The sequence below is a fragment of the Vigna umbellata genome, chromosome 4, assembly GCF_029865625.1.
Source record: "Vigna umbellata cultivar VRB3 chromosome 4, Vumbellata_1.0, whole genome shotgun sequence".
Lineage (NCBI taxonomy): Eukaryota > Viridiplantae > Streptophyta > Magnoliopsida > Fabales > Fabaceae > Vigna > Vigna umbellata.
In genome coordinates, this window is record NC_142168.1 from 34,653,651 (window position 1) to 34,680,574 (window position 26,924).

Sequence of the window (26,924 nt, forward strand, 5' to 3'; positions counted from 1 at the left end):
TTCTGATGCTTTGAAAGTTTGAACTGTATGTTTAGTTTGTCTAAGATTGGTTTATGTTCTTATATTGGTGGTTAAACCTATTGAATTTAAATTGGTTGCATGTGGATTGTAATTGTTTGAATTGATGTTGAATTGAGAGAATGAGAATCTGGCCATTTAAGCAAATTGGTATGCAATTCAATAGTGAAATCTTTTTTTTTGAACCAAACACAAAGTTAGGAATACCAATTTAATAATCTAAATAGGTCTTTGTTTCTCCAAATCATATAATGGAGTATACTAGTTTCCGATGTGGCGTTGAGTGGTGTTGGTGTGGTGTTGAGCTATCATTTTGCGAAAGCTTTGGCGCTGAACGGTGACAAGGTACAGTTGACTGTAGGTTTAGAAGCATTTTAATTATAATTCGCTAAGCGATAGACTAGAGTTGTTGAACGAGTCAATTTGTGAGAATAATGGCATTGACCGTCATTCTTACCACTAAGCGCTAGTTTCATGCTTTTGGTTTATTTTCTTTGGTTATTTGATATGGATTTGTATCATTTTGATATTGCTTATAAGTAAAATGGTTATGATTATATATATATATATATATATATATATATATATATATATATATATATATATATATAATGGCATATGTCTTGCTATGACCTAGCACATTCATGAAAAGTTGGAGGTATCTATGGAAGATGGACTTAGACTCTTTCTTTTGGGTCATCTTAAGTCATCATGAAGTTTTAGTAGAGTAAGAATAATTTTGGATCTTGTATTTTGGACCAAGTAGTTTTTATTTCGTTAAATTTAAACTTATTAAAATGATATTAGAATCTAATACAGTTAAGTTCATTGAAATTATTATAGGTATTAGACTTTTCTTACCGTAAATACAAATATCATGTTTGAAATATTCAATGAGGTGAACTTTGTAATAAAATGCACATCAAATAAAAATAAAACCAAATTATAGTGTATGTATACTTAAGTGAACTGCGACCATCAAAAATTAATTTTGTGATATTGATTGAACATCAATTTATATACTAAATAATCATGTAATTATATTTTTAATTACTAAAAATTAAAAAAAAGTTACTTTTGGTTTTTTAATTAAAAGAATTAGTCCTTCAAACCGTACAAAATTTTATTCTTAAAAGACTATTTAACTAATTACACAATAAAAATAGTTATAAAAAGGATATTTTTTAGTTCTTCGAATTACTTACTAGATCAAAACATAGTTAATTGAACATATTACAAAATTAAGCATCAAAATCAATGTTGAATGAGAATATTATTAATTAAACAAAAAATTTACAATATTATTAAAAAATAGTTGATCATTGACATTGTAGATAATGACAAAAAAATTGCTATTATTTCATCCAAAGTGACTAAAAAGGTGAAAATTACTGAAAAGACAAAAGAAAAAATTAATGACTTGGCAAGTGGGATTGAATGCAATGAATTGGAAAGAGAAAAGAGAAAAGAGAAAACTTTTGTTGATGATGATGATAAGGCAAAGAAAATTCTATGGTAAACTAAAAGACAATAATATCATAAAATAAAAAATCTAAGTGTAAAAGATGCAATGAATATTACTTGATAATGCAAAGGTGACATTGAAAGTTGAAACTTTTGTCCTAATTTCTTGCTAAAAGTTATTCATGTTGCTATCTTTTGTTTTCTTTTTAGGGTTGTTTTACTATTAAGTTGTACAAATGTTACTATCTTTGTTTTCCTTTTATGGTTGTTATTATTTAACTTAATTACAATTTTGATATTCCTTTAATATATTTGAGTTTGGTCTTCTATTTTTGTATGATTTTATTTCCTCAATTTTGAAAAATACATAATTTACTTTAATTATTAAATTTGTATACTTTTTAGTATTTTAATTAATTGATTATTTTTTTAAATATTCTTTAGAACGACATCTCATACCTAGAGTTCAACTCAAGAAAAATGAATAATAGAATAACTTTTTTTATGTGCTAATATGAATATGTGAAATCATTTTTTAAAGTGATAATTTAATTTAAATTAATTATGTCTAAACTTTAAATTATTTAATTATATACTAAAGGTGATGGTTATGTTTAAGTTGAGAAGTGAGAATAGTTATTATGATTTTTTTCTCTCTCACAAACTCTTAATTTCAAAAATTAACTTTATTAGTATAAATTTATTTAGAGTTTGTATTGTTCCTCATCAATATTAAAAGAAGTATAAATAAAAAACAAAAGGAATAAATAAATAAAAAATAAAATTAATTTTCATTTTAGAAGTTATTCTTTTATACAAAACTTATTATTATTATTATGAGACAATGGAAATATACTCTTAACTAGCAATAAAATAATTATTCATAGAATTAAGAAGGGAAATACTCTACTATTTCACCAACTACTAATGAATAATTCTAATTCTTTTTATAACATCTTCTACTACTCTTATATTCTTTTTCAATTTAAATGATTGTGTATTAGTTACTCTTAATTATAGTTAGGGATTATATTTAGTAACATAATTGAAAAAAAAATATTGTTTTAAAATAAACACAAAAACCTATAAAGACTTTTCCTTAAAGAGATAAAGTTATATCTATATTTTTTTCTTTTTTTCTTAAAAATAACTTAAAGAGAATTTCTATAAATTAGAATACATTCGGAAAAGCTTCTCATAAGAAAAAAAAAATTCTTCATATACAAAAATTAACTTATCTATAAGCTAATTTATAAAGGGTCCTTTATATAACCTTTTTAAATTCTTAATTTAATATGTGCATAAATAAATTTTAACTTACACATAAACTCGTTTTATTCATATTTAAACATACTTTTACGCACAAATTAATCTAAATTTATTTTATTTTATTTTATTATTTATTTTATAATAAGTCTTCTAGAAGAATTATGTGAAACACACTCCACTTGTCTTAACTAATCAACTTTCAAACTCATCTATTCCACACATTTGACCTTTGCACTCAGTTTGACAAAGAAATCGTGCTGCTTTTGTTTTAAGTGGAAGTAATAATAAATATAGATAATGTGAAATATAACTGTATATTTTATGCACCCAAAATGAAAAGGGACTTATTAGTTAGTTTTATTATTATTATTATTATTATTATTATTATTATTATTATTATTATTATTATTATTAACATGTGATCATAAATTCATATTAAAGTATTTCAATGGGTATTCTATTGCTATATTCTATTAATTTTTGAATAATAAAACTCCAGAATCTCACTAAATATAGTAAATCACTCATAATATAATAAATCATACTATGTATAATTAGTTTTAATTAACAAATAATAAACCACTAAAAATATGTCCAAAAATGTTATTTACATCTCTCTTCTACAAATATCATTACTGAAGTTTTCACTTCTAAACTAATACATTCAACAAGAAATATTTTAGCAATTGTAATTTGTTTTTCACATAATCAACCTTTTAGTTTCCATGGTTTACTCTGCATAATGAAAATTCATGATAATTTTTCCTAATAAAAATTGTATAATATACATTAATATGAATTTTAACATTTTATATACAGACACTCTAAAATTTAATAATCATATACATTCATTACAACAAAGAAAATGTGTAATAAAAGCATAGAAACAAAATTAATAAAGACGAAGGCTCATATTTAGTTCACCCAAACCATGTTGAATAGGAAAAGGTTCCGCAGTCCAGAATTCTCCATAGTTGTTTTGGGAAAAAAATCTTGTCTCCTTGATCATCATCTCGTTCTCGAAATCCAACTCCTCAAATATATTCTCAAAACCATCATCGTAACCGTTCTCAAAATTGTGGATCCCAATTAAGATTATCAAAATCGAGAGTTTACGTAAACTTGTGATAATCAAATAAACTCGACTCTTTAGATAAAAAAAGTTTACACAGAAAATGAGTTTACTTTCGAATTAACTTAGAAACTATATGAAACTCGTACGAATTAACTCGAGAGTTTAATAAACATAATCTCAATATTATCATCATAATCATCATTAGTGTTAGAATTATTTTGATCAGCTTCATCCAAGCTCCCAATATATTTGCTAAACCTATTCTTCCTTCTCTCTTCTCATTCTCTTGACCAAGTCCATCCATTTATCCTGTATAGATAAAATCTCTTCCTTCCCCAATAATTCACCCTTCTCACTAAACCCCTCGACCAAGAAAACTGAGTGTCGTTGCCCTCTCAACTTGTTAGGGAAGCCAAAGTCCTTTCTGAAATGAGTCAAGTGGTCTATTAAAGTCTTCTTTTCAATTATCAGTGCAAGAATCTCCCTTACTACTGCACAAGATCTCTTTTCTGCCTCTAATGATTCCTTCGGAAAAGCCTCAGTAGGATTCTTATAGGGACAAGTTTTTGGTATATCTTCAAATCTCAACAAGAAAACCTGGTGACGTCTCTTTAAATTAAGTCCCTCTCAAAGCCTCAACTGCTTGAACTTCAAAGGACGATCTATTAAATGTTTTTTAACAGATTTCAAAATCTATGGTATCGGACTCACGTACACAAATTAAAAAAACATACATCTCATAACAACTAAGCCAAACTTACTTCACTAATATCATACTCATTTTATTTCTATTTAACTTATTACTTTTCGTCTATTTCATATTTTTCACACTTTAATTCAACAATTCATTATTTTATTTTATTTTCCCCACACATAGTTATTTTTCCAAGACCTTTACCCTATTATACTAATTTCTAACTAATTAAATTACAAGACATTTTTATCAATTTAATATTAAAACAATCAAGTTTTCTATTCAACTCAAACTCTCAATGACATCTATAACTAGGGTCTTACAGTATGGACAATGCTTTGTGGATTTGTCGATCAGCCAAGCTCTTTAAGTTTATTGGTCACTCAGTCGAGCTCTTAAGTGCATTGATCATTTTATCAAGCTCTTTAAGTTGATGAGCCATTTAGTAAAGCTCTTTAAGTTGATTGGCCACTTGACCGAGCTCTAAAGTAGATTGGTCATTTTGCAGAGTTCTTTAAGTTGATGGTCTATTCGATCATGCTCTTTAATTAGATTGTCCATTCAACCAAACTCTTTAAGTAGATTAGCTATTTAACCAAGCTCTTTAAATTGATTGGCTATTTAACCGAACTCTTTAAGTAGATTAGTCATTCAACCAAGCTCATTAAGTTAATTGATCATTCAATCGAGTTTTGAAGTGAATGGACCAATTGCCAAACTCTGAAGTAAATTGGCCCTTCAACTAAGCACTTTAAGTATATTGGTCATTCGACCGAGTGTTGAAATAGATTGACCATTTGAAACTCTTATAATTGATTGGCCACTCAACCGAACTCTAAATTAAATTGTTCATTCGATCAAACTCTTTAAATGGATTGATCATTCACTGGAACTTTGAACTAGAATGACCATTTTGTAAAACTCTTTAAGTAGATCGACTTCAGCCGGATTCTAATATAGATTTTTCATTTGGACAAGCTATTTAAGTTTATTGACCACTTAAACCAAATCTAAAGTGAATTGGTCATTTTGCCAAACTCTTTAAGTCTATTGACCACACCCAACTCTGAACTAACTAAAACCAGCAAAAAAAATGTTTATTCAAGTTTTTGATAAGAGATATATACCTTGAAAATATGAATAGAATAGATTTGATAAATATTGAACAAACCAAACAATAGAATGAATAAAACAATATATACACATATATTAAGTTACCTTGATTATAAGTACTTTAATAATTTAAACGAAAATCAAAGCTGAGTATTGAAATAAGAACCATGCAAATATATATATGTATACATAGACATCCATATCTCTCTACCCTATAAGAAAAATAATCAAATATTACTCCTACTCAGGCAATGCAAAAAAATCAACGAAGATAAATTCTCGGTTCATTTGTCATCACTAATTGGATTATAAGAATAATAAATTATATGTATCCTAAAAACATCAACTAAATAAAACATTAATAAATGAAAAGACACTCCCAATAAAATAAATGTAACAAAAAAGTTTTAAAAATTATATAAAACAATAAAATTTAAAAAAAATAAAAATTGTATATTATACCTCTTGGAATGAAAATAATCATCTGTTGTTATTATCCATTCCATTTTTCTCTTACCGAGAAAAATACTATCACAATTAAGCCACGCTGCAAATGACACATTCAGTGAAGAAAAAATATCTAGGTCACAATTTCAAAATTCACAAAAATAAGTAACAAATATATCTTTATACACATAAGTTTCAGCTGCAGTTTATATGAAAAAAATACAATCCACCCGGAGAATTTATTGTCAGCAATATAAATAAAAATTTGAATTTACATCAACCATTGGAATTTTACACTTGAACACTAGCCATTTCAGCCAGCATTCTGTGTATGTGTTTGGTTGTCAGGTGATATGAACTTATTGAAAACACAAGACAGATTGCTACATCACTGAGCTATGTAGTTATATGCATTCATGTGAACTCTGATGAGTAAATTTTAGGTAGAATAAGAGAAAATGAGAAGTTTAAATTACATGATATCATTATCCCAATCTCAATAAATTACATTTTACAGGCGACTCAAGGAATAGCATCTCAAAATTAGTGTCTGCCGCAAACAAAAGTTCACACCACACATGGTAATACAATTGAGACGTTCCTCCATCCCTCAAGTACGTCGTAAATCATCTTTGAATGTTATCAATGAACGTCAGGGGTTGTCTAAATATCAGTTAAACCATCATCATAACGTCCATAGACTTCTTCACTTCTCCATTTTGTTAATCATACTGCTCAATTGTTTCTCTAACTGCAAAGCAGACAGAAGGTGAGACATCTTAGACCATGACTTGACTGCTGAATTCAAAATACCAAATTTTCAGAAAGCAAATGTGTGATAAGCTAATCCATGGTTGATAGAAGATTACTAGTATATGAGAGGAGAAGGAAACGTTAGTTCTTTAACTGTTTTAACAGTTAGACAAAGGCGGGAAACAGTTCTTGATTGGAAACCTAACAATGGTTGATCCTTGAGAGACTAAGGAACATCTTGGTAGGAAACATGCAGCTTTGGTAATAAATTAGTGCTTTCAAAATTTATGAACTATACGGCTGCAGGGACAAGTCTTGGCACAAAAAAGGTAGCAGTCTTGGTAGGTACAATTTAATAAATTTACCTTTCTTGGAACCCACTGTATAGAAGGAGTTTAATGAACTAGTCCCTGTCTAAAACATGTTCCTATCACCTCCTCATGAACATGGGAACAGAGGGGGTCTCATAGCAGATGAAACACACTCAACAAAATTTTACTAGAATAAAGTCTAACATCATATTAGAAGGTAGACTTCAAGCTAAACTTAATGTCACAACACTAGCTTAGTAAGGTGGGATTTGCACCCACCTATTTATAATATATATTTGGTCATATCTCCAGAGAATGTCAGGGGTCTCTAATTGGACTTTGAATTTTGATATTATTTGCCTAAGTCCCCCATCATGTAGTATGGGACGCTTGGTTAAGCATTTAAGTATTGGATTGTCCCCTTTAATAGTTATTGAGGATGAGTTCCCCAAGTTATTGGGTACGTTGTCTCAAAAGAGGCTCCTCTCTTAGGTACAGTCTTATGATAAGGGCATGGGAATTAGGAAAGTCTAATTCCCACATGAGTAATATGCTATCTTTGGTGTAGTATTTATGTGTTTATTAGGTTTTGATAGCTAGGTTACTGAAGTGCTTGGGTACTTATCATAATTACAATTTTAGGTCCAATAATGGAATTCTAATATGAATAAAACTAATATTTTTCACTTTCTAACATTTACCTTATGAATTACAATTTTTCACCAATCCTAATCTCATGTCAATGCACAGTATAATTTCAATATGCCCCTAAACAGAGGCAACCAATTGTTCAAATTGAAGAATGGTTTTTACGTGGATAGATTGTAAATTTAGAATTTACCTTGCAAAGGCAATGGATAAGGAATTTGAATAGAAGTATATTGAAGAAAAAACAAAAATATGTGGTGTTACAGATTGAAACTAAAACATGGCATAAACAAATTGTTTGAGATGAAACAGTAAGAGTAGGATGGACCAAGATTAAAATATACCTGAACATTTTTCATCTTTTGTCTTTGTAATTCCTCAACAAGGCTTCCAATGCTGACATAAAAGTTGAAACTAAGATGTACATTGAATTTAAATTTTATAAATTAAAGAATAAAAAATTCAGTTGTATCATGTACCTCTGTTGGAGTTGAACCACCTGAAAATGCAGCTCCTTCTCCCTGGTTGTTGCAGGTACCTGCAAGTTGTACAAATATGAAACCATTTAACACAACAGTACGAATATAGCATAGCAAAATAAAAATGTTTCTTAACCACCCCTTCTCATCCATCGTTTTCTAAAACACTACTTTTTATTGTCTTTGTGATTAATCCTTGACCTGATTCTCAAATTCATATCGGAATTGTGTCAACCTCGGTTCCAAACTTCAACGTGTCAAATTCCTTTAATATTTATTATGGGTCTAATCATGGTCAAGAAGGTCTGCTACAGCAAGAAGAAAGAGGACGAGGATAAGTTTAGAAATAGGATGTCAATGCAAAATGGATTTGAAGAAAAGAAAACAGCAATCAAACACCTTTTGTTGGATATGCTAAGTTTGTGTAAAACTGGAGTCAACGTAAGAAAGATGGCCATTTATGCGTTTGTATTTCTAGTAACAATGTTCTATTAAACTTTATAAGAGTGGCTTGTGACTAGAATGATTATAAAGTAGAAATATTGAATCATTGTTGTGTTATAAGTATTATGTTATACAAGGTTGTTAAACTCAAGATTCTACCTAGGATAGGGAGGAAATCAAAACTCATTACTCAGGGATAGCAAGAAGGATTGTAAGATTCTTACCTAAAATGCAACAACAGGATATTTACTTTATGAATATGCTTATATATTGTAGAGATCTTTATAGTTTTATATTAGTATAATAGAAAGAAAAAACTTCCCATTGTGTTTAGGCCCAACAGCCACTGTAACCCAAATGACAACAAAAACCCTAGTTTCATTCTCATTTTCCAGCTACAGACCAAGACGGCTGCTGTGGAAAAATGCTCAGACAGTTGCAAACAAAGGATAACCCCAGAGGAAGCAGAGTCAGAAGCGAGGAGGGTCACACATGGGGAGAAAGAATTTTGGAAAGAATACATTCAGTTTTTCACCCACTGTCTCTCCCTGACAATATTGTTCATGAAAGATCAAGATCCTACTACAATACAGCTCATGAATGACCCACGTCATGATTCACCACAGACGAAGCTGTTTGGCACAAAAGATTGTGCAATTTCTTGATCTGACTTATAATTTTAACAATGGTAGTGTTATGCAAATACATCATTAATAGTTTTTTAAAGTAAACTCTCATAAGATTCAACCAGTCAAGTCAATAATATAAACTGATAATTTGCATAGACTCTCCAATTTGACAACGTTAAGCACACTAATAATTTGGATAGTTTTGTGTTGGATGTTGCCACGAAGTGCAGAGAAATTTTCCTTCTGGGGTATTTTAGTCTCCCGAGTTTCTAAACTTTCTCCACATTCCCTTTGGATGATGCTTCTCATCATTAAAGAAAAAGTATGACGAGAAAAATTTGTACCAGAGTAATTTACCTGCAAACTATCAACTGCCCCTGCCTCTACGGATTCTGCATTCTTACCTGTAACAAGTTAAAAATGTTAAAGTAAACAAACTGAATTGCCAGAAATTTTAAGGGTCAACACAAAGAAGCATTACCAGAAGATTGCTCTGCATACTTTATTAATTTTATAATCTCTTCCTAGCAAAACCCATTGGAAAATAAGGTTATGATATATACTTGTCAAGAGTAAAAAAGATAGATAACTAAGAAATTCAACAAAAAAGTACCCTTTGCAAACCATTCTGTTGCAAGATGCACTGAAGCGATGGAAGAATAGCGCCAGCCATGAAATTTTGATTTGGTGGGCTGGTAGGACTAACAACTGGGCCAGAAGCATTGTTTGAAGGACCCTAAATGAGTAAAAGAAAAGGCAATGATTACAAAGCCATTGCGTAAAACATCACCAAGTTCCATCTTGGTAATTAATGAAACAATCATTCAAGCAGACAAATTCAACCACAATTTTTATAATCTTATGTTAGCAAAGGTGCAATCTTTGATAAACAGTATAGTCTGCATATAATGACTCTAGCAGATCAATCCAGAAATTAACAAGATCTATAACTCATATATGATGGCACTATTTGAAGATTCACCATACACAAGAAAAATGACAATACACACTCCTTTCCACAAACTCTTCAATATAAGGTGGATTTCATGTTGGTCCCACTAGTTAATATAAATAAGACGTTACCACCCACATGATTTAGTGGGTTCCACATTACTTTCACCCAATAATGAAGTGCCAAGAAAACTGCCTTACTAATCTCTACAAAGAAATCTTCATCATGGATAAAAGTAATAGGTAAAAATATCTGCCATTTGATACAGACCATTGGACTGAGATCAGCCGATGTGACCTTAAACCGCCCCCTGCGCTGGACAAACGCTCCATCTGATGTGTCATCAACTGTGCACAAAAAAAAACGAAGAAAAATATATACAAGTAATTTCTTAATGCATTCATTTTTAGATAAAGTAAAAATCTAGCTGGCACAGGAGAAAGAAAACTATAAAGATTATTAAAATATCAAGCAGACTAACAAGATACACCTACCCAATGGAAGGTTGTTGGTATCTCTCTTCTGTCGATATTGCAATGGCCCACTGTGATTCCTCTCCGAAGCATACTTTGTTTGTAGGTAATCCCTTTAAAGAAAAACAGAACATATGATAGCACATTGCAAACAAAACATGCAGCAGTAGTAAAGTAACAATAATGTCTAATATCACAATTCTCTCGATCTCAGATCAATAAAACCAAGCTTTCAACACATACCAAATTTTCAGAAATTATTAGTAATCATGTTTCATTTCCTAATGAAACCAGTGCAACCGCACAGTATGTTCAACAAAATCCAAAATATAAAAGTGATAAAGATAAGCACAAAACAAAGTGTCACAGAGATTGTTAGGACTTAGAGATTCCCGAATCCCTAACAGAGATTGTGCAACATGTATAGTAGGCACAAATTTTGGACAATTCAGTTTGCTCAAATCCTTTTAAAAAAAATTCTTCATTTCCAAGAAAGTGATTGAAAATGAGAAGTTCTATTAACAGGTCCAGAAGAAAATGGGGAAGAAAAATAATGAAGCTGCAAACAATTGATGTAAAAATGAAAAATTACCTGTCCCCGTCAGTGACAACCTTTTTGGGAAAAAGAAAATTATCAGGTAGCAAAGAACCACTTGGAAACTTTTTTTGCTGATTGTTGGTGTTTTGTTGTAAGGAAGAACTTGGCCCAGAACTTTCATTTCCATAATCATGATCCAGATCTCTTGGACTGTTGTTATTAACGTCATCCTCACACATATCAAAACATCCTCTGCATAATTTACATATAAATAAGATCAAATGTTCTATAATGGAAAATGCACTGTTATTTGCTAAACTATAACATAATTGTAGAAAATGCTAGGAAGAATTTAAATTGGTCACCAAAAGAATACTGATTCGAATAATTCAATTATACATCCCCTTTGCCACATCCAAAATTTCTCTTTAATTCTTAATTAGACAAAAAAACGTAATATAAACAAGTATATCATTCTATATTTCTATTAATAAATGGAGAACTGAATCTAAAAGAATATTATTGCTTAAACTTCTACATACAGAATATAGTAAGATTTAATGAATTGATTTGAGATGAAGTGATAGCACAGGGCTCAGTTTGTACATTATAAGTAATTTACCATAAATAATTACTAAAAATAAAACGAACAACCCAATTTCTAACATACAACCAGCAGTGTTTCAGCCTGCAATACAAGTTACCACATAAGTGGAAACATATATGATATCATAACCCAAATCTCAAACACATTGCTGCTAACACTTGAAAATTCAAAAAGAGAAAGAAGATGAAAGGGAAAGAATGGAGAAGATAAACATACTTAAGTGCTTGAAGAGGTTTACTAGGAAATGAAGCAAGCGAACCCTCCAAATCCTGAAGATTATTAAATCCATCCTGAAATAGGGATATGGTGTAAATCCTGTCCAGTATACTTAAACAAAAGTTTTATAGTTCATAAAGCACAAGGTAAAATAAACATTAGATCACTTTTGGACAATAACAGCACCTCCTTGTTCTGACTGGGTGCATCATCTGAATGATTAGCTGTTACAGATGATAACGTCTCTGCAGAATCCCTGAAGTCATCCGATCTGACTTTTTCCTTCTTATCCTTTTGTGGCTCATCTACATTAGGTATGTCATCATCTTGAATCTGTTGACAAAAGAAAAATTTACAAAATGATAACAATGTCCAACAATGCTTAAGTTTCCAACCTAATTAAAATAAATAAATAAGACAAAGTAGGAAGGAAGGTAACAATACTTACAAGAGCAGCTTGACTTTTTAAATCTTCCAGGTTAAAATTCCAGGCACTAATTCCTCGAATATATTCTTTCTGTACGTACAATACAACACAACGCAAACACAATGATACACTAAAGTGACATAATGAGAAACTGTACTCATAAAACATCACCTTGCATAGACAGTGCCACAAGCAATCATTTACACACAGAACTAAAAATAAACCTACCTGAGATAACTGATCCTTATCCTCATAAAGAGCCTTGTTCTGCACCAATAAATCTGCCTCTTTAGCCTGGTAAACAAGCAAGAGAAATGATAATAAAAACCCAATTAATCTATACATAAAACAGAGGAATTTGCAAACGAACAGCAAACCTTTAGCGATCTAAAACGATCTCCTAAAGGAGCAAGCCCATCTAGAATGGTGCGAGCAAGATATTTGCTAGCACGTGCATGTCTAAAGAAGTGGTGCTTTAATAGCTTTTCTGAACTGGGACGCTTTTTTGGGTCTTTTACTAAGCAGGTGGCAACCAACTCCTTGAAAGCCTGAAAAGAGACGAGGAAAAGTTTAGATATAAAAGAAGAATACAAGTAATAGATACAAACTACAAAGTGCTTTAGTAAACAACACAAACCTTTGAAAATCTCTTGTCTCTTTCATAATCAAGACCTGGAGGGGCATTTTGTAAAGTCATAAGCAAAACCTGCATCCAGAAAAATAAGTGAAAAAATTCAACCATGAGCTCACAGAAACAGAGGCATGCAACTGAAGGCAATTGCAAATATTTGAAGACATGAAAATTACTTTCATAGGTGGATACTTGGAAAATGGGGCATGACCATGAGCAAGTTCAAGTGCTGTTATACCAAATGACCATATATCTGCTCTGTTTACAGAAAAAGAAAAAAAAAAATAGAGAACCCAGCAGAGTGTAAGTTATCAGGGACCAAAACAATGACAATAACAAAAGTATTAATTAAGCATACAAGGGAAGAAAAGAATAGAAAACACTTACTTAAAATCATATCCATGTAATTGCTGCATGACTTCGGGAGCCATCCTGTGAAAATAAAGACAATTCATAGCTTCAATAATCATTCACATGATAGTAGCCAGACAAAGAACTAAAATAAAGGAGGGTTAATACCAGCAAGGTGTTCCAACAAAAGTGTTCCTTGAACGTTGCCTGTCTCCAGTATCAAACATACATGCTGACACTCCAAAATCAGCTAGTTTGACAGCACCATTAGAATCAAGCAGAATATTCCCCGCCTGCACAGTTACAAAAACTTAAAAGAGGAGAAAAAGAACAGAAAGCCAACAAACATGAAAAAAGGGGAAAGATAAAAATAAGACAGTTGTTGAGTTCAGCAACAGTTTTACAAGCACCAAAACATAAGCAAACGATAATCTCAGATTCAATTCGTTAATGCCGTTTAGTTTAAAATTAAGAAATCTAGCTGTAAGATTCTCAATTTTCAATATCACAAGGGTGCATAGGTTTTAAAAAATGAGAGGGCAGATAGCTAATGCATCACACCTTAACATCTCTATGTATGTGACCATGGGCATGAAGATAAACAAGAGCTTTGAGAACTTCATGCAATAAAGTAGCAATAACTGGCTCTTCAAAACCTTCTGGATAGGCAGATTTCATTATATGGAGGCAAGAACCCCCTGCCATGTATGGCATTACAACCCATAGATTGTGTCCAGTAGTAAAAGAGCAATGTGCCTGTAAAACATTTGGATGATCAATCAAGCTCATCGTCTGTACCTCTCTTCGAATTCCATCCTGCACAATTTGCAGAAGTATCAATAAGAATGTATCCAATGACAGATATAGAATATAGTCACATAGATGAATAGACAAATAATTATCAAACAATGAATTAGAGATTGAATTGATAAAATTATCCTTGTATTAAAGCAAATAATGCAACCCACATAATTCAACAGACTTAAAGAGTGATCAAGGGAGGAGACAAATACATAAATTAGCACCAAACAGTGTAATGAATAGTGATGGTTGAGATCATTCTTTCATAATTTCATAAGCCCCCGAATCCAAGTATGAAGTAACAGCACAATTTAACTGAAAGGAATGTGACGTGAAATATGAAAATAAATATCTACATACCAAATCATTATTGCACTTCTCTAGATCCAGAACCTTGATTGCAACTATCTCGTTGAGAGGAACACAAAGAGCCCTGTATACAGAGGCACTAACGCCTTCACCAACTTCTTCATATAACTTGTAATCTTCTGCATTAAGAGGGAATCTTTTTTCCAAAACATGCTCCATTTTTCTTCTTATAACATAACGTCAATATGTTTATTATTAAATGCGCCACCCAAAATAATTTGATCACATACCGAAGTGGTGAAATCAATGTTATAATACTTCCAGGTTGGTAGCATTTGCCCTTGTCTCAAAACAAACTAGAAAGTGCATCCAACAACTTTACAAGGATGCTCTTTTATCCACAACCAAAATGCACCTTTCAACACTGATAATGTTGTAACTGATAAACGCTCTCATTCAATTTTAATTAGTACTGCCAATCTTGAATTTTGAGATATCCGCCTACTTTTTATTCAGCAAGGTGTAACAAATTAAACAGGCACTATAACATATTACACAACTAAAACAGCACGAGATAAGAACCAGAGGAATCCATTTAGCACCGCATGCAGATAGGCAGGTGAATAGGGAATCACATCAATCTCCAATATCTGCAGCAATGGTCACAACAAAAAATTCACTACACAAGAAAATAAACAATTATCCACACAAATTAAAAAATCTTACAGAACAGAATTAGAAGTGAGATCCATACGTGCAATAATATCACAAAGATGATATCCATCGTATATCCATGCATACATATGCAATGCAAGTATCATGAACTAGCAATCTAAAGCTTAAGCTACTAGGTGAAGACACATTAATGGGTTTATAATATATCTCTCTACCATGCATCCTCAGTCAAGAGCTACTAGATAATGCACATGCCTACTTAACTTGTTCTTAAATTTAACTTTTCATTAGAAGAATGAGTCTGACAAGAATAAAACTTAGACCACTAAGAGAAAAACAATTAAGAAAATCGGGAAATTAATTTCAACTGTTAAAATAAAAGTAATGTTTCTTCCTCGCTTATTTAGGGCTTCAATTTTGCATAAAAGGATATTTTGATCCAAAAAGAATTTTTAAAAGATAGTATATTTTTAATGAAGAAAACAAAAAAGAATGAGCTTTAAAAGCTCTAACTTAGGAAACTCTTGACTTCAACTCCTCTATTTCAAATCAAAAAATTCAAGAACACATTATCCATGAAACTTTAACTTAATAATTAATTTTTAAGCTTAAACAATTATAAAATTACCAAACAGACTACAATTTTATTTCACATGGTTTTACTACCATTAAAACTCTTCATTCCTAGATGATGGGTAATGGCTCAAATCAAATGTCTACTTTTGGGAGAAGATTACTGGTTTAGATATGCATGGCAGTATCAATATTCTTTATTTTTCGCCTATTTGCTTTGTTCTTTGCTCTTACATTATGGAAGATTCCTTATGCTTCAAATGAAAAAAAAAATGATCCTTAAACTTCAAAGCTCCCAGTCCTAGCTTAGGCAACTTCCATGATTGAGGCAGTAAAATAGACTCAGATTCATTTAACCACCTCAACACACATACATACACAACGGAAAACCAAAATAATCCAGTTCCTTATCCATCACTCATTACCAACAAATAAATGTAACTTGTCCAATTCATCCCTTGTAAAGTCAGTAGCAATCACTAGAAACAAACCTTTGTCAGTTCAATCACATGTCAGATACGTTGGATGCTTAAATACACACCAATTGCCAACATAAAAAAATAGCACCAATATGCCATTGGAAATTCCAACCTAAAACACAAGATTTATCAAAGTTTGTTCCTAGTGGCAATGGAATATGTTTCAATCCAAAATATATGATAAGGGTTTCTTGTACATTTTTTAGTGCTGCAATGAAGTTCCTAGCAGCATATAAAATTCAACACAACCCCTGCCTCCCTCTCAAAATCCACTGCTCATAGGGAAGCAGATGGTTCAAGGTACGGAAATCCTTCTTCCCAATTCAAACAGTATTTCATTAAGCTTAGCACTCAAGACTTGAAATGCTAAGTCATCTGAATCCTTTATGCTTCCAAAGATCTAATAAGACATTATTCCTCTCTGCAAGACCTGATAACTAAAATAATCACTGAGCCAGAGAAAAATCCACATTCTTTCAATGTGTTAGTAAATTTCTCTTTTTTTATTATAAAGGAAAAGTAAATCCTTAAATCTTGAAAGCTCATTGACCTCCAAGCCAAGGAAATTTCCCAAGATTGTGCCAGAAAAATAGATTCTAAGATGCAGGTAATCTCCTCAACATACAAGAAGAAGCAAAGTTAAAATCATCCAGCTCTACATTCATCCTCTCTGACAACAAATAAATGTAATTTGATTAATGCATGATGCATCCTCTGTAATATCAGAGTCATTAGAATTTAAACCTTCAGCAGTTCAACCATACTAGTCTTGTTGCTGCTAAAGTACATCTCCAACTGCCAACACAAAATAATGCCTACGCCATGGCCAATTCCAGCATACAACACAAGATTTATCATAAAGGGCTTTTCATAATGGAATTTTCTTATCGAAAACATTAGATACAAATTTATTGCACATCCTTTAGTACTGCAATGGATTAGCAAGCAGCATAGAAAATTCTACAACAAATCCCCCTTTCTTCTCAAAGTCCTCTCACGGGGTAACAAATAATATCAATGCATAAGGTACACAGCACACACTTCAGCAATGCTTTGCTGTTAGCACTCAAGCTTTGAAAAGCTAAGTGTTTTAGATACAATTAACCATGATAGATCTAATAATACTTGTAACTATACCCTCTTCCTCTCCACAAGCAATTATTATTGCAATAAACTGAGCTACAAAAATTCCATATTTCTATGTTTGACATAATTTACCTGATCAAGGACTGCTATTATCAATGCACAAACTTTATTCCCGTGCAGAATTTATTCCTCTATTCTCAAATATCTATCCACCTAAAAATCAGTAAATGCAAGAAGATTATTTATGCTTCCAATGGACTTCTTTGTATGTTCTCAAACCACCATAATCATGGGACTCCAAGTTAGTCATCCAAAGCTTGATATGGTTCATTTGAGTAATTAAGTGATCACTTTCCTAGAAACTCATTAATAAACACGTCACCAAATTTGAAAGCAGAAAGAAAATTAGCATGGAATTTAAGGACAACAACATGGGGAGATTGAGGTGTGTGTATTCATATAAAAAAAATTCTGAGATAGAAATATCATTTATCCTCAATAATTAGGCAGAGATTCCATGCGTGTTATATATTAAGAAAACCTAAGCAAATCAAAGCAACAAATATAGTAGGTATGGCTTAGATAAAAAAATGGGTGAATACACCGCAATCCAAGCTTCTCCAGTTAGGTAATATTTGATCTAGCTAAATTTGGGCTTCTCTTTTCCTCAAAAGGAGAATTTGGAGCAAAAAGAATTTTGAAAACATAAATGTTTAAAGAGCAACTTATTTAAGTGAAGAAACAGTTAAAAGAATGAGCATTTAAGAAACTAGTTTTACATGCAGTTTTAAATTTAAATTAACGCTCTGAACTTCTACTTCAACTTTAAAGTTGCTTTTATGCTCCACAAAGGTTAAAAGACTAATCATACAAATATATTCTGGTAAACTATGCTTTCCTTGAGGGTGGGTAATAGATTCCAGTTTTGGGATGACTGTTAGGTAGAAGATTAGCACTTGATATATGCTTATACACATCTCTATTGTCTTTCTCCCTAACAATTCTTTTCAAACATGAGTTAGAAGTTAGAAAAATGATATGCAAGAAACCATGATAACTCCCTAGAAGAGTCCACGGATCAATTCTTTCATATGGGCTAGAACTTAGAAGATAATATATGGAATCAAGGAGACCTAGATCAATTTTATGTAGTTTTCAATAATCCTTTCCAGAAACTCAAAGCTCCACCTAACATCACATCTTTTACTTGGTTTGCTACAGGAATAGAATTATTTCAATTAACATGTTGCAAGTTTTTAGGCCACATACAGCTCTTTCCTCTCATATGCAAGTTATGGTGCCTACTTAGGATCCATTCCACATTTGTACTTCCACTGCTCAGCCAGTATTTCTGTATGGAATTCCTTGATTTGCCTTCTATTATTTCAGACATAGGCCAAGTCCCTGGACCAATACTTGATAATACTTATCACGATTGTGGTAAACCAAAGGAGAATCTAGACCTAAATCTGTTTGGTAATACGAAAACTAAATTTGGTGCATTTGGTTGGTGAACAATTCTCTAAATTTTAAGGCAGTTAACATGGGAGAATAGATGATTTGGAACAGGACTAGGCATTAAATATTTCCTGCTTGGAGTAAATCACACAGCCTTTCAACAGGCTTCTCCAATAGATATGCCGAGGGTTGGAAAGCTTTCCACCAGTAATGATTTATTTTTCTTTGTTACTTACTACCTTTTTACTTTGCTCTTACATTATCCTCCTATCCCTCTTTGTTTCGCTTTTATCTTAGTTATTTCACCTTTTCATTATAGGGGAGAAAAACAATTTCCTTAAAACTTGAGAGCTCGAAGTCCTAGCCTATGCAATTTCCGATGATCGAGCCAGTAAAATGGATTCAAAGATTCATTTAATCTCCACAGCATACAAGAAGAAAATCCAAAATAATTTGTCTGCCCATCACTCATTTTCAACATATAAATATAATTTGTTCAACCCATCCTTCATCAAGTCAGAATAAGACTATCAGACTTTCAGCAGTTCAACAACACATCAGCTTTTCAAGTTGGTTAATTACATCTTTAATTGCCAAGATAAAACACCGTCAATAGGTCATTGGCAGTTCCATTCTACAACACAAGATTTATCATAAAACCTTTTCCTAACAGAATCTGTTCAATCCAAAAATATAGATGCAAATTTCTTGTCCATGCTTTAGGACTGGAATGGACTTCCTAGCAGCATATAAATTTCTACTAATCCCCTCCCCTTACAATTTTCTTTTTGGGGGGAAACCAATGGTTCAGGGCACAATGTGTAGACATCCTTCTCCACAATAGATAAAGAACTTCAAAAAGTCTAGTTCTCCTTTATTAAGGAGAGACAAAAAACAATTTCCTTAAAAAGTAAAGATTTGAGAGCTCCTAGACCTCTGAGCCAAGAAAGCTTCCCATTATTGATCCAGAAAAATAGATTTTAAGATTCATGTAATACCCAGCATACAAAATGAAGGAAAACTAAAATAAACCAGTCATATCCATCCATTCCTCCATGACAACAAATAAATGTAAGTTGTTTAATCCATCCTTTGTAGTAAAGTCAGAGTCAATAGAAATAAACCTTCACCACCTCAACCACACATCAATTTTGCTAGTTGCTTAATTACAATCCCAATTGCAAACACACAGCATTTCCCGTATCATGGACAATTCCAACCTACAACATAAGATTTACTGTAAGGCCTTTTCCTAATAGAATCTGCTGAAATTAAAACACTAGATAAGGAATTCATTTCTTGTATATCATCTGGTGCTGCAGTGGGTTTCCGACCAGCATATAAACTCAACAACAAATCCCCCCACCCTCCCACTCAAAATCCTCCTCCCACAGGGAACAAAGGCCATAAGGTAAGGCTACAGACTTCCTACCGATTCAAACAACATTTCAGTATGCTTGGCCGATAGCACTACAGCTTTGAAGAGCATAATTTTTTAGATCCCATAAAAAATTAGACAGATCCATGAACACATTAAAGTATACCCTCTTCCTCACTCCAAGCCACAACTACTATGATAAACTTTGAGCCATGGAAAAATTCACCTTCTTTCTTTGTTTGTCATTATTTACTACAACAAGACCTACCATTAGTATCACGAACTTCAATTCCATGCAAAATCTATTTCATCATTCCCAAATCTCAAACTTGCATTAACTCAGATACACAACCCAGTGAAGTCAACCGACGCAAAATCCAACATTTTAGACCGTGTCTAGTATAGCTCCAAATCCAATCCCCAGACATAAAAAAAAAAAAAAAAAAACACACACACACACACACATCTTTCGAAGATTTTCAACATTTATTATTGTGAAATTCAACAGACGCAGACAACCCATAGACATTTTGATCAACACAAATCACCGGTAAAAACAAGAACAAACACTATGGTCACCACGAAAAGGGAACAGAAGAGAATTACCCGTTAGTCAATGATAAAAAAAAAACATTCAAGATAGGTAAACGACAGGTTAAGCAGAGAGAAAATCCGTGAATTGAAATGAGAGTTGGGAATTGACGAACCTAGGGTTTCCGAAGAAGAAAGAGCGTTTACTTGAATCTGACCAAGTCAGAAAGATAACAACAACAAATGAGAAATCGAATACACCTATTCAGCAAAATTCAGTTGCTCCTCTGATCAACCAACCGAAGGAATCACCATGGATTGATTGCTTTGTTTTCACTTTTCTCCAATTTCACATCAGAACTCTCTCTCACTGTGTGTGTTCTTCTCAACTTTGCTTCGGTTTTTGTGCCACAACACACACTTCAACCTCGATTCGATCTCAGTACTGACTGGTCTCTCTTATTTTAGGGACACAATTTAAACAAATTCATGAAAATGAAAAACCATAGGAATAATTGTTAGTCACAGTGCTTCTCCTCTTTTATACTGCTACTCTTCCTCATTCACACTTCATTATATTAATTACACTGAATAAATTAACTGATGCTAATTACTACCATTATATACAATTAATTCTTCATTCATTTTTTTTCAGCATCAATGTGTTTTCTGCATTAATAGTAAATTAAAAGAGTAATTAATTAAACAAATAAAAGGTATATGAAGAAGCTACTTATTTTATTTTATTTTCTAAATTATAGTTTTCATAAAACATAAACAGCTATGCTTCTTATGAAATTTAAAATATTAATTATATTTTTGAGTATTTTTTTAAAATGAAACAGATTAAATGTTTCTTAGGAATTTCCTATAATGTATGTTTTATTAGTTTTCGTTCATTTTAATTTGAAATTCTTCAGTCTGAAAATGATTATTATAATTTGAATTTTATAAAAAGTAACAGAAAGATAATTTGATTTTAATGTATATGAAAAAAAATTGAGAAAAAAAATCTAATAAATGCTGAAGTAAGGCCCAGTAGGAGATTTTCAATTGAAGTAGGTGAATTTATCAGGTTCTTTTGAATTTATCGGCAAATGTTGGTGTCCTTTGAAACGCTATTAATAAAAAAAAAATAACATCCACTGGGCATAAAGTTGTTTTTACTTTAATTAATGAAATTAAATATGAGTTTTAAGTACAAAGTTTAAAGTAATCGTAGTATTAAATTTGAGATTTAAATTCAGAGATTAAAACAGTGGTTGTATTAAATTTTAGTCTTAAATATAAAGTTTAAATAGGTGGAATTTTTTGTCTTGTAGTGTAGTTTAAGATTTTTTTTATACAAGTTATAAATAGTTTTATTAAAATAATTATTAAGTTTTAATGTATATATTATTTGTATGTATTAATTAATGAATTTATTTATAAATGGCGTCATAAAATAATATATGATAAGTATGATTTATTGAATTAAAATAATAAATAAGTGCAAATACAACTGTCAACATGCATGCATATGTGTTCATTTTTTTCTTATAATAATACAAAATAAAAAATATATATTATTATAATTATTGAAATAAAAAAATTATTGATATTTATAAAAATAATTAGTTTTATAATTTTATCACTAGCAGTTTTTTTATAATAAAATAATTAGTTAAGTTTAAAAAACTTACAAAATAAAATTTGTAAGAGAATACAAGCTACAGAAATTATTATAAAGAAGATTTTTTTACATTTTTAAATGGATAGTAATTTAAAAATAATAAAACTTGATTATTTTAATACTAAAATATTTTAATATAAATAATTTTGTCACGAATTTCATTATTTTAAAATATATTATATTTTTAAAAATTATTTTTTTAGAGTTATTTAATATTTTCTAAGATTTCTTTTTTTGTTCGTCCGATTAAATAATCGAAATTGTATGATTTAGTGAGCTCTTCAATTTGTACCGATTAGTTTCTCTGTTTACCTAAGTTAGTTTTTCAACCATTTTTTTCCTCGTTTTCTTTGTTTTATCTGTTGCATGTGGGTTTTTCTTGCTTGCATGCCTTTTTGTGTTGTGTTTCTTGAATCTCTACAAATGAATGTCTTTGTTGGCATGGTTAGATTGTTTTGATGTTGTCTCTAGGTGTAGAAAATGAATAATTTGTGAGTTAGGAGGAGTTGTCTTAGCTCTTTGAGGTTTGTTGAGCAATTTTGTCAAAGGGAAGTTAGTTGTTTTTTATGTGCATGAGTTTTATAAATTTGATTATCTATGTATATTGTTCTAATGTAATTGGAATAAAATTTGATTGCTTTTTATGAATTTAGTATGTTTTGAATGATTGTCATGTTTGAGTGTTTTAGTTGATTTTATGTTGATCGAGGGAATTAGAATCTGACCAATTGAGTCAATTGGTAAGTGCCCTAATATTGAGAATTTCTTTGACCAAAACGGAATAACAAATTGATCAATTGAACAGGTCTCATTTCTCCCAAATTGCATAATTTCATCTGTTGTTTTCTATAACAATGCTAAGTGGTGGTAGGCTGGTGTTGAACGACAATTCATTTTGACAGATTTGGGAGCATTTTAGCTTTAAGCCTTTGAGTGCCAGTTTTGAACTGCTAAGTGTTAAGTGATAGCAAGATACCGCTGAACGCCATTTTGCACTGCAGGTCTAAAACAATTTTGTTTTAGAATGTTGGGCGGTAGAAATGTGTCGTTGAGTGTGACTTGTTGCGAGAAGAATGATGTTTGAGTGTTGTGACTGGCGTTAAATGCAACCTTTTTGTGAAATATATGACATTGAGCGCCATCTTTGAACATCATTTTGTATGTTAGATTTTATGTATGTTTATGATTATTATTGTGTTTGATTAAAGTGATAATATGGTTATGGACATGTATAGTGATGATATTGAAGGAATTTCTATTAAAGGAATTCCAATGAGAAAATTCTTGTGGAGATAACTTTAGTGTATATCTTAACATATGAGATTCCATGAAAAGGTATCTTGACGCTCTAATAACCATTTACTTTAAGTAGAATGTGTTATGTCGTGAAGAGTAGCAGGGGATTATAGTCTATTGACAGTGTTTAGTCCTAGGCGCAAATGGGATTAATCTTGTGTGTGGTCGGGTGATAACCCCTTGAGACTAGATTTTACAGAACTTAGAAACCACCACATGTGCATACCTCTAGTGAGTTTCGATATTAAGGACATTTATTCGAATAATTGAGGTCAATATCAACTATTTATATGTATTTATATGATTTATTATATTTAATCAATGTTTAACTTATATTTGATATGACTTAATTGTCTTATGATAACTCTTTTGATATTAATTTATCCTATAGTATCTTTTGTGTTTTCTTGTGTTTGTTTGTCTTTTTTGTGATTATCACTTCACTGTATGTGCAAATGAGGGATAAGTGTTGATGTATCCGCAATGAGATGTAATGATGATGCGAGTTCTATTTGTAATAGTTATCTTGTATAAGAGATTTTAAAACTCTAAATCATTCTTAATTGTTTTGTATGCGTTTTACTTTTACCATTATTTACTTTTGGAGATACTTATATTAATTCTATATATTTTTTGAAACAAATTGATCTTATAATATTTAATTTCTATCAGTTATAAACTACTAAAAATGAAATATACAATATATATATATATATATATATATATATATATATATATATATATATATATATTACTGATTTCAAAAAATTAGATATTAAAATCTATAAAAAAAATTACGACGATACAAAGATATAGTTTAGTTTATATTAATAGTAGTAACTCTAAAAGGGAAAGGAACAAATGAGCTCGTAAAGAACATACCAAAAAGAAAAAACGTTACATTCAAATAAAATATGATAAACATGTATATCCTCTCCTTTTTTTTTAAATATAATTTAATATCTTTTATAAAAAATAAAAAATGAATATTTTTTTACAATTTTAATAAAATATTTATAAAATTGTATATTTTACTCCTTCTATTTCTACATCACGAAATATATATATATATATATATATATATATATATATAAACTAATTAAAAAATTAGCCGAAAGATAAAGATAGAAATATCAATATAATAATTCATATTTTCTTTAAAATTAAAAAATAATAGTTAAATTAAATTGAAAAAAGTACCACACTTAAAGAATAATATAGTTTCACACAAAATGATTAATAATGTTATTTTTTTGTTCTTATCCTATCATTATTTACCTAAGCAATTTGTGGCATAAAATATGGTATTGAGTGTGAAGTTGATGTATTTATGGCATCATTATTATTGGATCTCTATTATTCAAGTAAGCATGTTGAAACATAGGAGAACCATTAGGTCATGGCCAAACAAAACATGTCTACTCATTCATATGTCTCTGTCTCACCTGCACTGTGTTTTTAGGCTTTTTGTTTAGTCAAGAGTACAACTCCCAAAAACTAATAGAAAAAACTTAAGTACAATCACATCACATGTTCAACACACCCTGCTAGTCTTCTTTCAACAATTTCTCCAACAAAAACAAGAAAATTGTTCATTTTTATATGTAAAAACCATGATGACATGTTTCTCTATTTTCTTTTTTACTTTTTAAGATAATAATTATAGTTTATTTACGAAATTTTTATTTATAGAACGAATAATCTTTATATAAAAAAACACTCATTTTATTTTATAATTTTTTTTCTTTTTAATCATGATTTTTCATTTGTAAGATTTAAATTAGAAGCAATCCTAATTCTTTGCACCTTTTCAATATATCCAAAATAGTAATAATTAAGCTTTAAATCTAACTTAATCTCAGTGTAATAACGTTTACACTCATTTATATATTATAAATTGACTTTATCTCTAATAATTTATATCTTATAAATTGACTTTATCTCTAATCAATGTGTAACTTTCAACATTTATTAAAAAGTTAGTATAACAAAGTATTTCATTAGTTTTTTAGATAACTATAATACTGAGATTAATTTTAGTCTATTAAGATTAATTAGTATGTTTGAATTTTTATTAACCCTACCCTTCTTAAGAGTATTTTCTAGATTCAAAATATATGAAAAAATCTATAAATTTTTTTATCAAAAAAATTATTTTTTGGTGGAAATATTTCACTATCTAAGTGTCTTTCCAATTTCAAATATATTCTTCCTTAAAATCAACCTTTATTATAGAAAGCTCAGTAACAATGATATAACACTAAGGTTATGGCTTTCTAGATTCTGACTTTTCCTAGATGATATCCTTTGTCATTTTCGAAGTTGCTTCCTATATAGAGGTAGGATTTATAATGTCATTATCTAAGAAATTATTTTAACTTTTGAGAGGAGGAAGAGTATTGGTGGTGTTAAAATATACTTGGAATAAATGTTTATAACAATGTTTGTGATAAATATATTTTGAGAAAGTTTAAGTTATTTCAACCATTATTAAATATATTTTGTGCACAAAAAATTGGATTGATTAATCGCAAATATTTCACTTTTACAATTTATTTTATATATTTATTGTAATACAAGTGGATTAACTTGATCCATTTGATTAATTTATTTTATAATAGTAAAGTGAAAATATTTACTTAATTCTTTAAATATTATTATATAAATAATAGTTAAAAATTAAAATATCAACATATTAACAAACAAAATCAAGTAAGGATCAAATTATGTACTTATATATATATATATATATATATATATATATATATGTGTGTGTGTGTGTGTGTGAATAAGCAATTAAAATAACTTTATCCTTTAGTATAATAATAAAATTATATTTTGATGATAACATTAAAAACACTGGCTTAAATGTGAGGTTTTAATTAATTAAACTTTCACTCTTCCTATTCTCCATTGGTTATGTGACAGTGACATTTATGAATAACATTAAATGATATTTATGAGAATAATTAAGTATTTGTATTTTATTCTGAGTGAGGGCACATGGTTTTGATGCTACATTTTTATGAAACCAAGTTTAATATTTCAAATTACAAAAAATAATTCATATTGGAACCAATATCTTTGCATTCAAATAAATAATTGGCTCCAAGTTCTTTCATGAAAG

At 30.3% G+C, this 26,924-nt stretch overlaps 1 protein-coding gene across 3 annotated transcripts; it reads right to left on the minus strand.

Annotated features, from left to right (window-relative positions):
* Window positions 1-6,242: 6,242 nt before the first annotated feature.
* LOC124842890 (Protein kinase superfamily protein) lies at window positions 6,243-21,339 on the minus strand. Of its 3 annotated transcripts, none has more exons than XM_047319485.2 (22): window positions 21,006-21,339; window positions 17,595-17,675; window positions 14,701-15,299; window positions 14,101-14,355; window positions 13,708-13,832; window positions 13,576-13,620; window positions 13,365-13,446; window positions 13,195-13,263; window positions 12,935-13,105; window positions 12,786-12,851; window positions 12,579-12,647; window positions 12,317-12,463; window positions 12,131-12,204; window positions 11,362-11,559; window positions 10,791-10,882; window positions 10,567-10,643; window positions 9,958-10,080; window positions 9,826-9,868; window positions 9,702-9,748; window positions 8,272-8,330; window positions 8,137-8,188; window positions 6,243-6,831 (listed from the first exon to the last, which is right to left on the minus strand). In XM_047319485.2, the coding sequence occupies exons 3-22, from the start codon at window positions 14,866-14,868 to the stop codon at window positions 6,787-6,789; spliced, it is 2,007 nt and encodes a 668-aa protein (XP_047175441.2). In that variant the 5' UTR covers window positions 14,869-15,299; window positions 17,595-17,675; window positions 21,006-21,339; the 3' UTR covers window positions 6,243-6,786. The 3 variants fall into 3 exon arrangements, with proteins under 3 accessions (XP_047175441.2, XP_087968393.1, XP_047175440.2); XM_088112267.1 differs by lacking the exon at window positions 17,595-17,675 and adding an exon at window positions 20,045-20,140; XM_047319484.2 differs by lacking the exon at window positions 17,595-17,675.
* Between the last annotated feature and the right edge of the window lie 5,585 nt (window positions 21,340-26,924).

Coding starts and splice junctions, on each gene's coding strand:
- LOC124842890 (XM_047319484.2), bottom strand. CDS start 14,868: ATGGAGCATGTTTTGGAAAAAAGATTCCCTCTTAATGCAGAAGATTAC. Junction 13,447..13,575: donor TTACATGGATATGATTTTAA/GTAAGTGTTTTC, acceptor TTCTGTAAACAG/AGCAGATATATGGTCATTTG. Junction 13,106..13,194: donor GAGACAAGAGATTTTCAAAG/GTTTGTGTTGTT, acceptor GTCTCTTTTCAG/GCTTTCAAGGAGTTGGTTGC.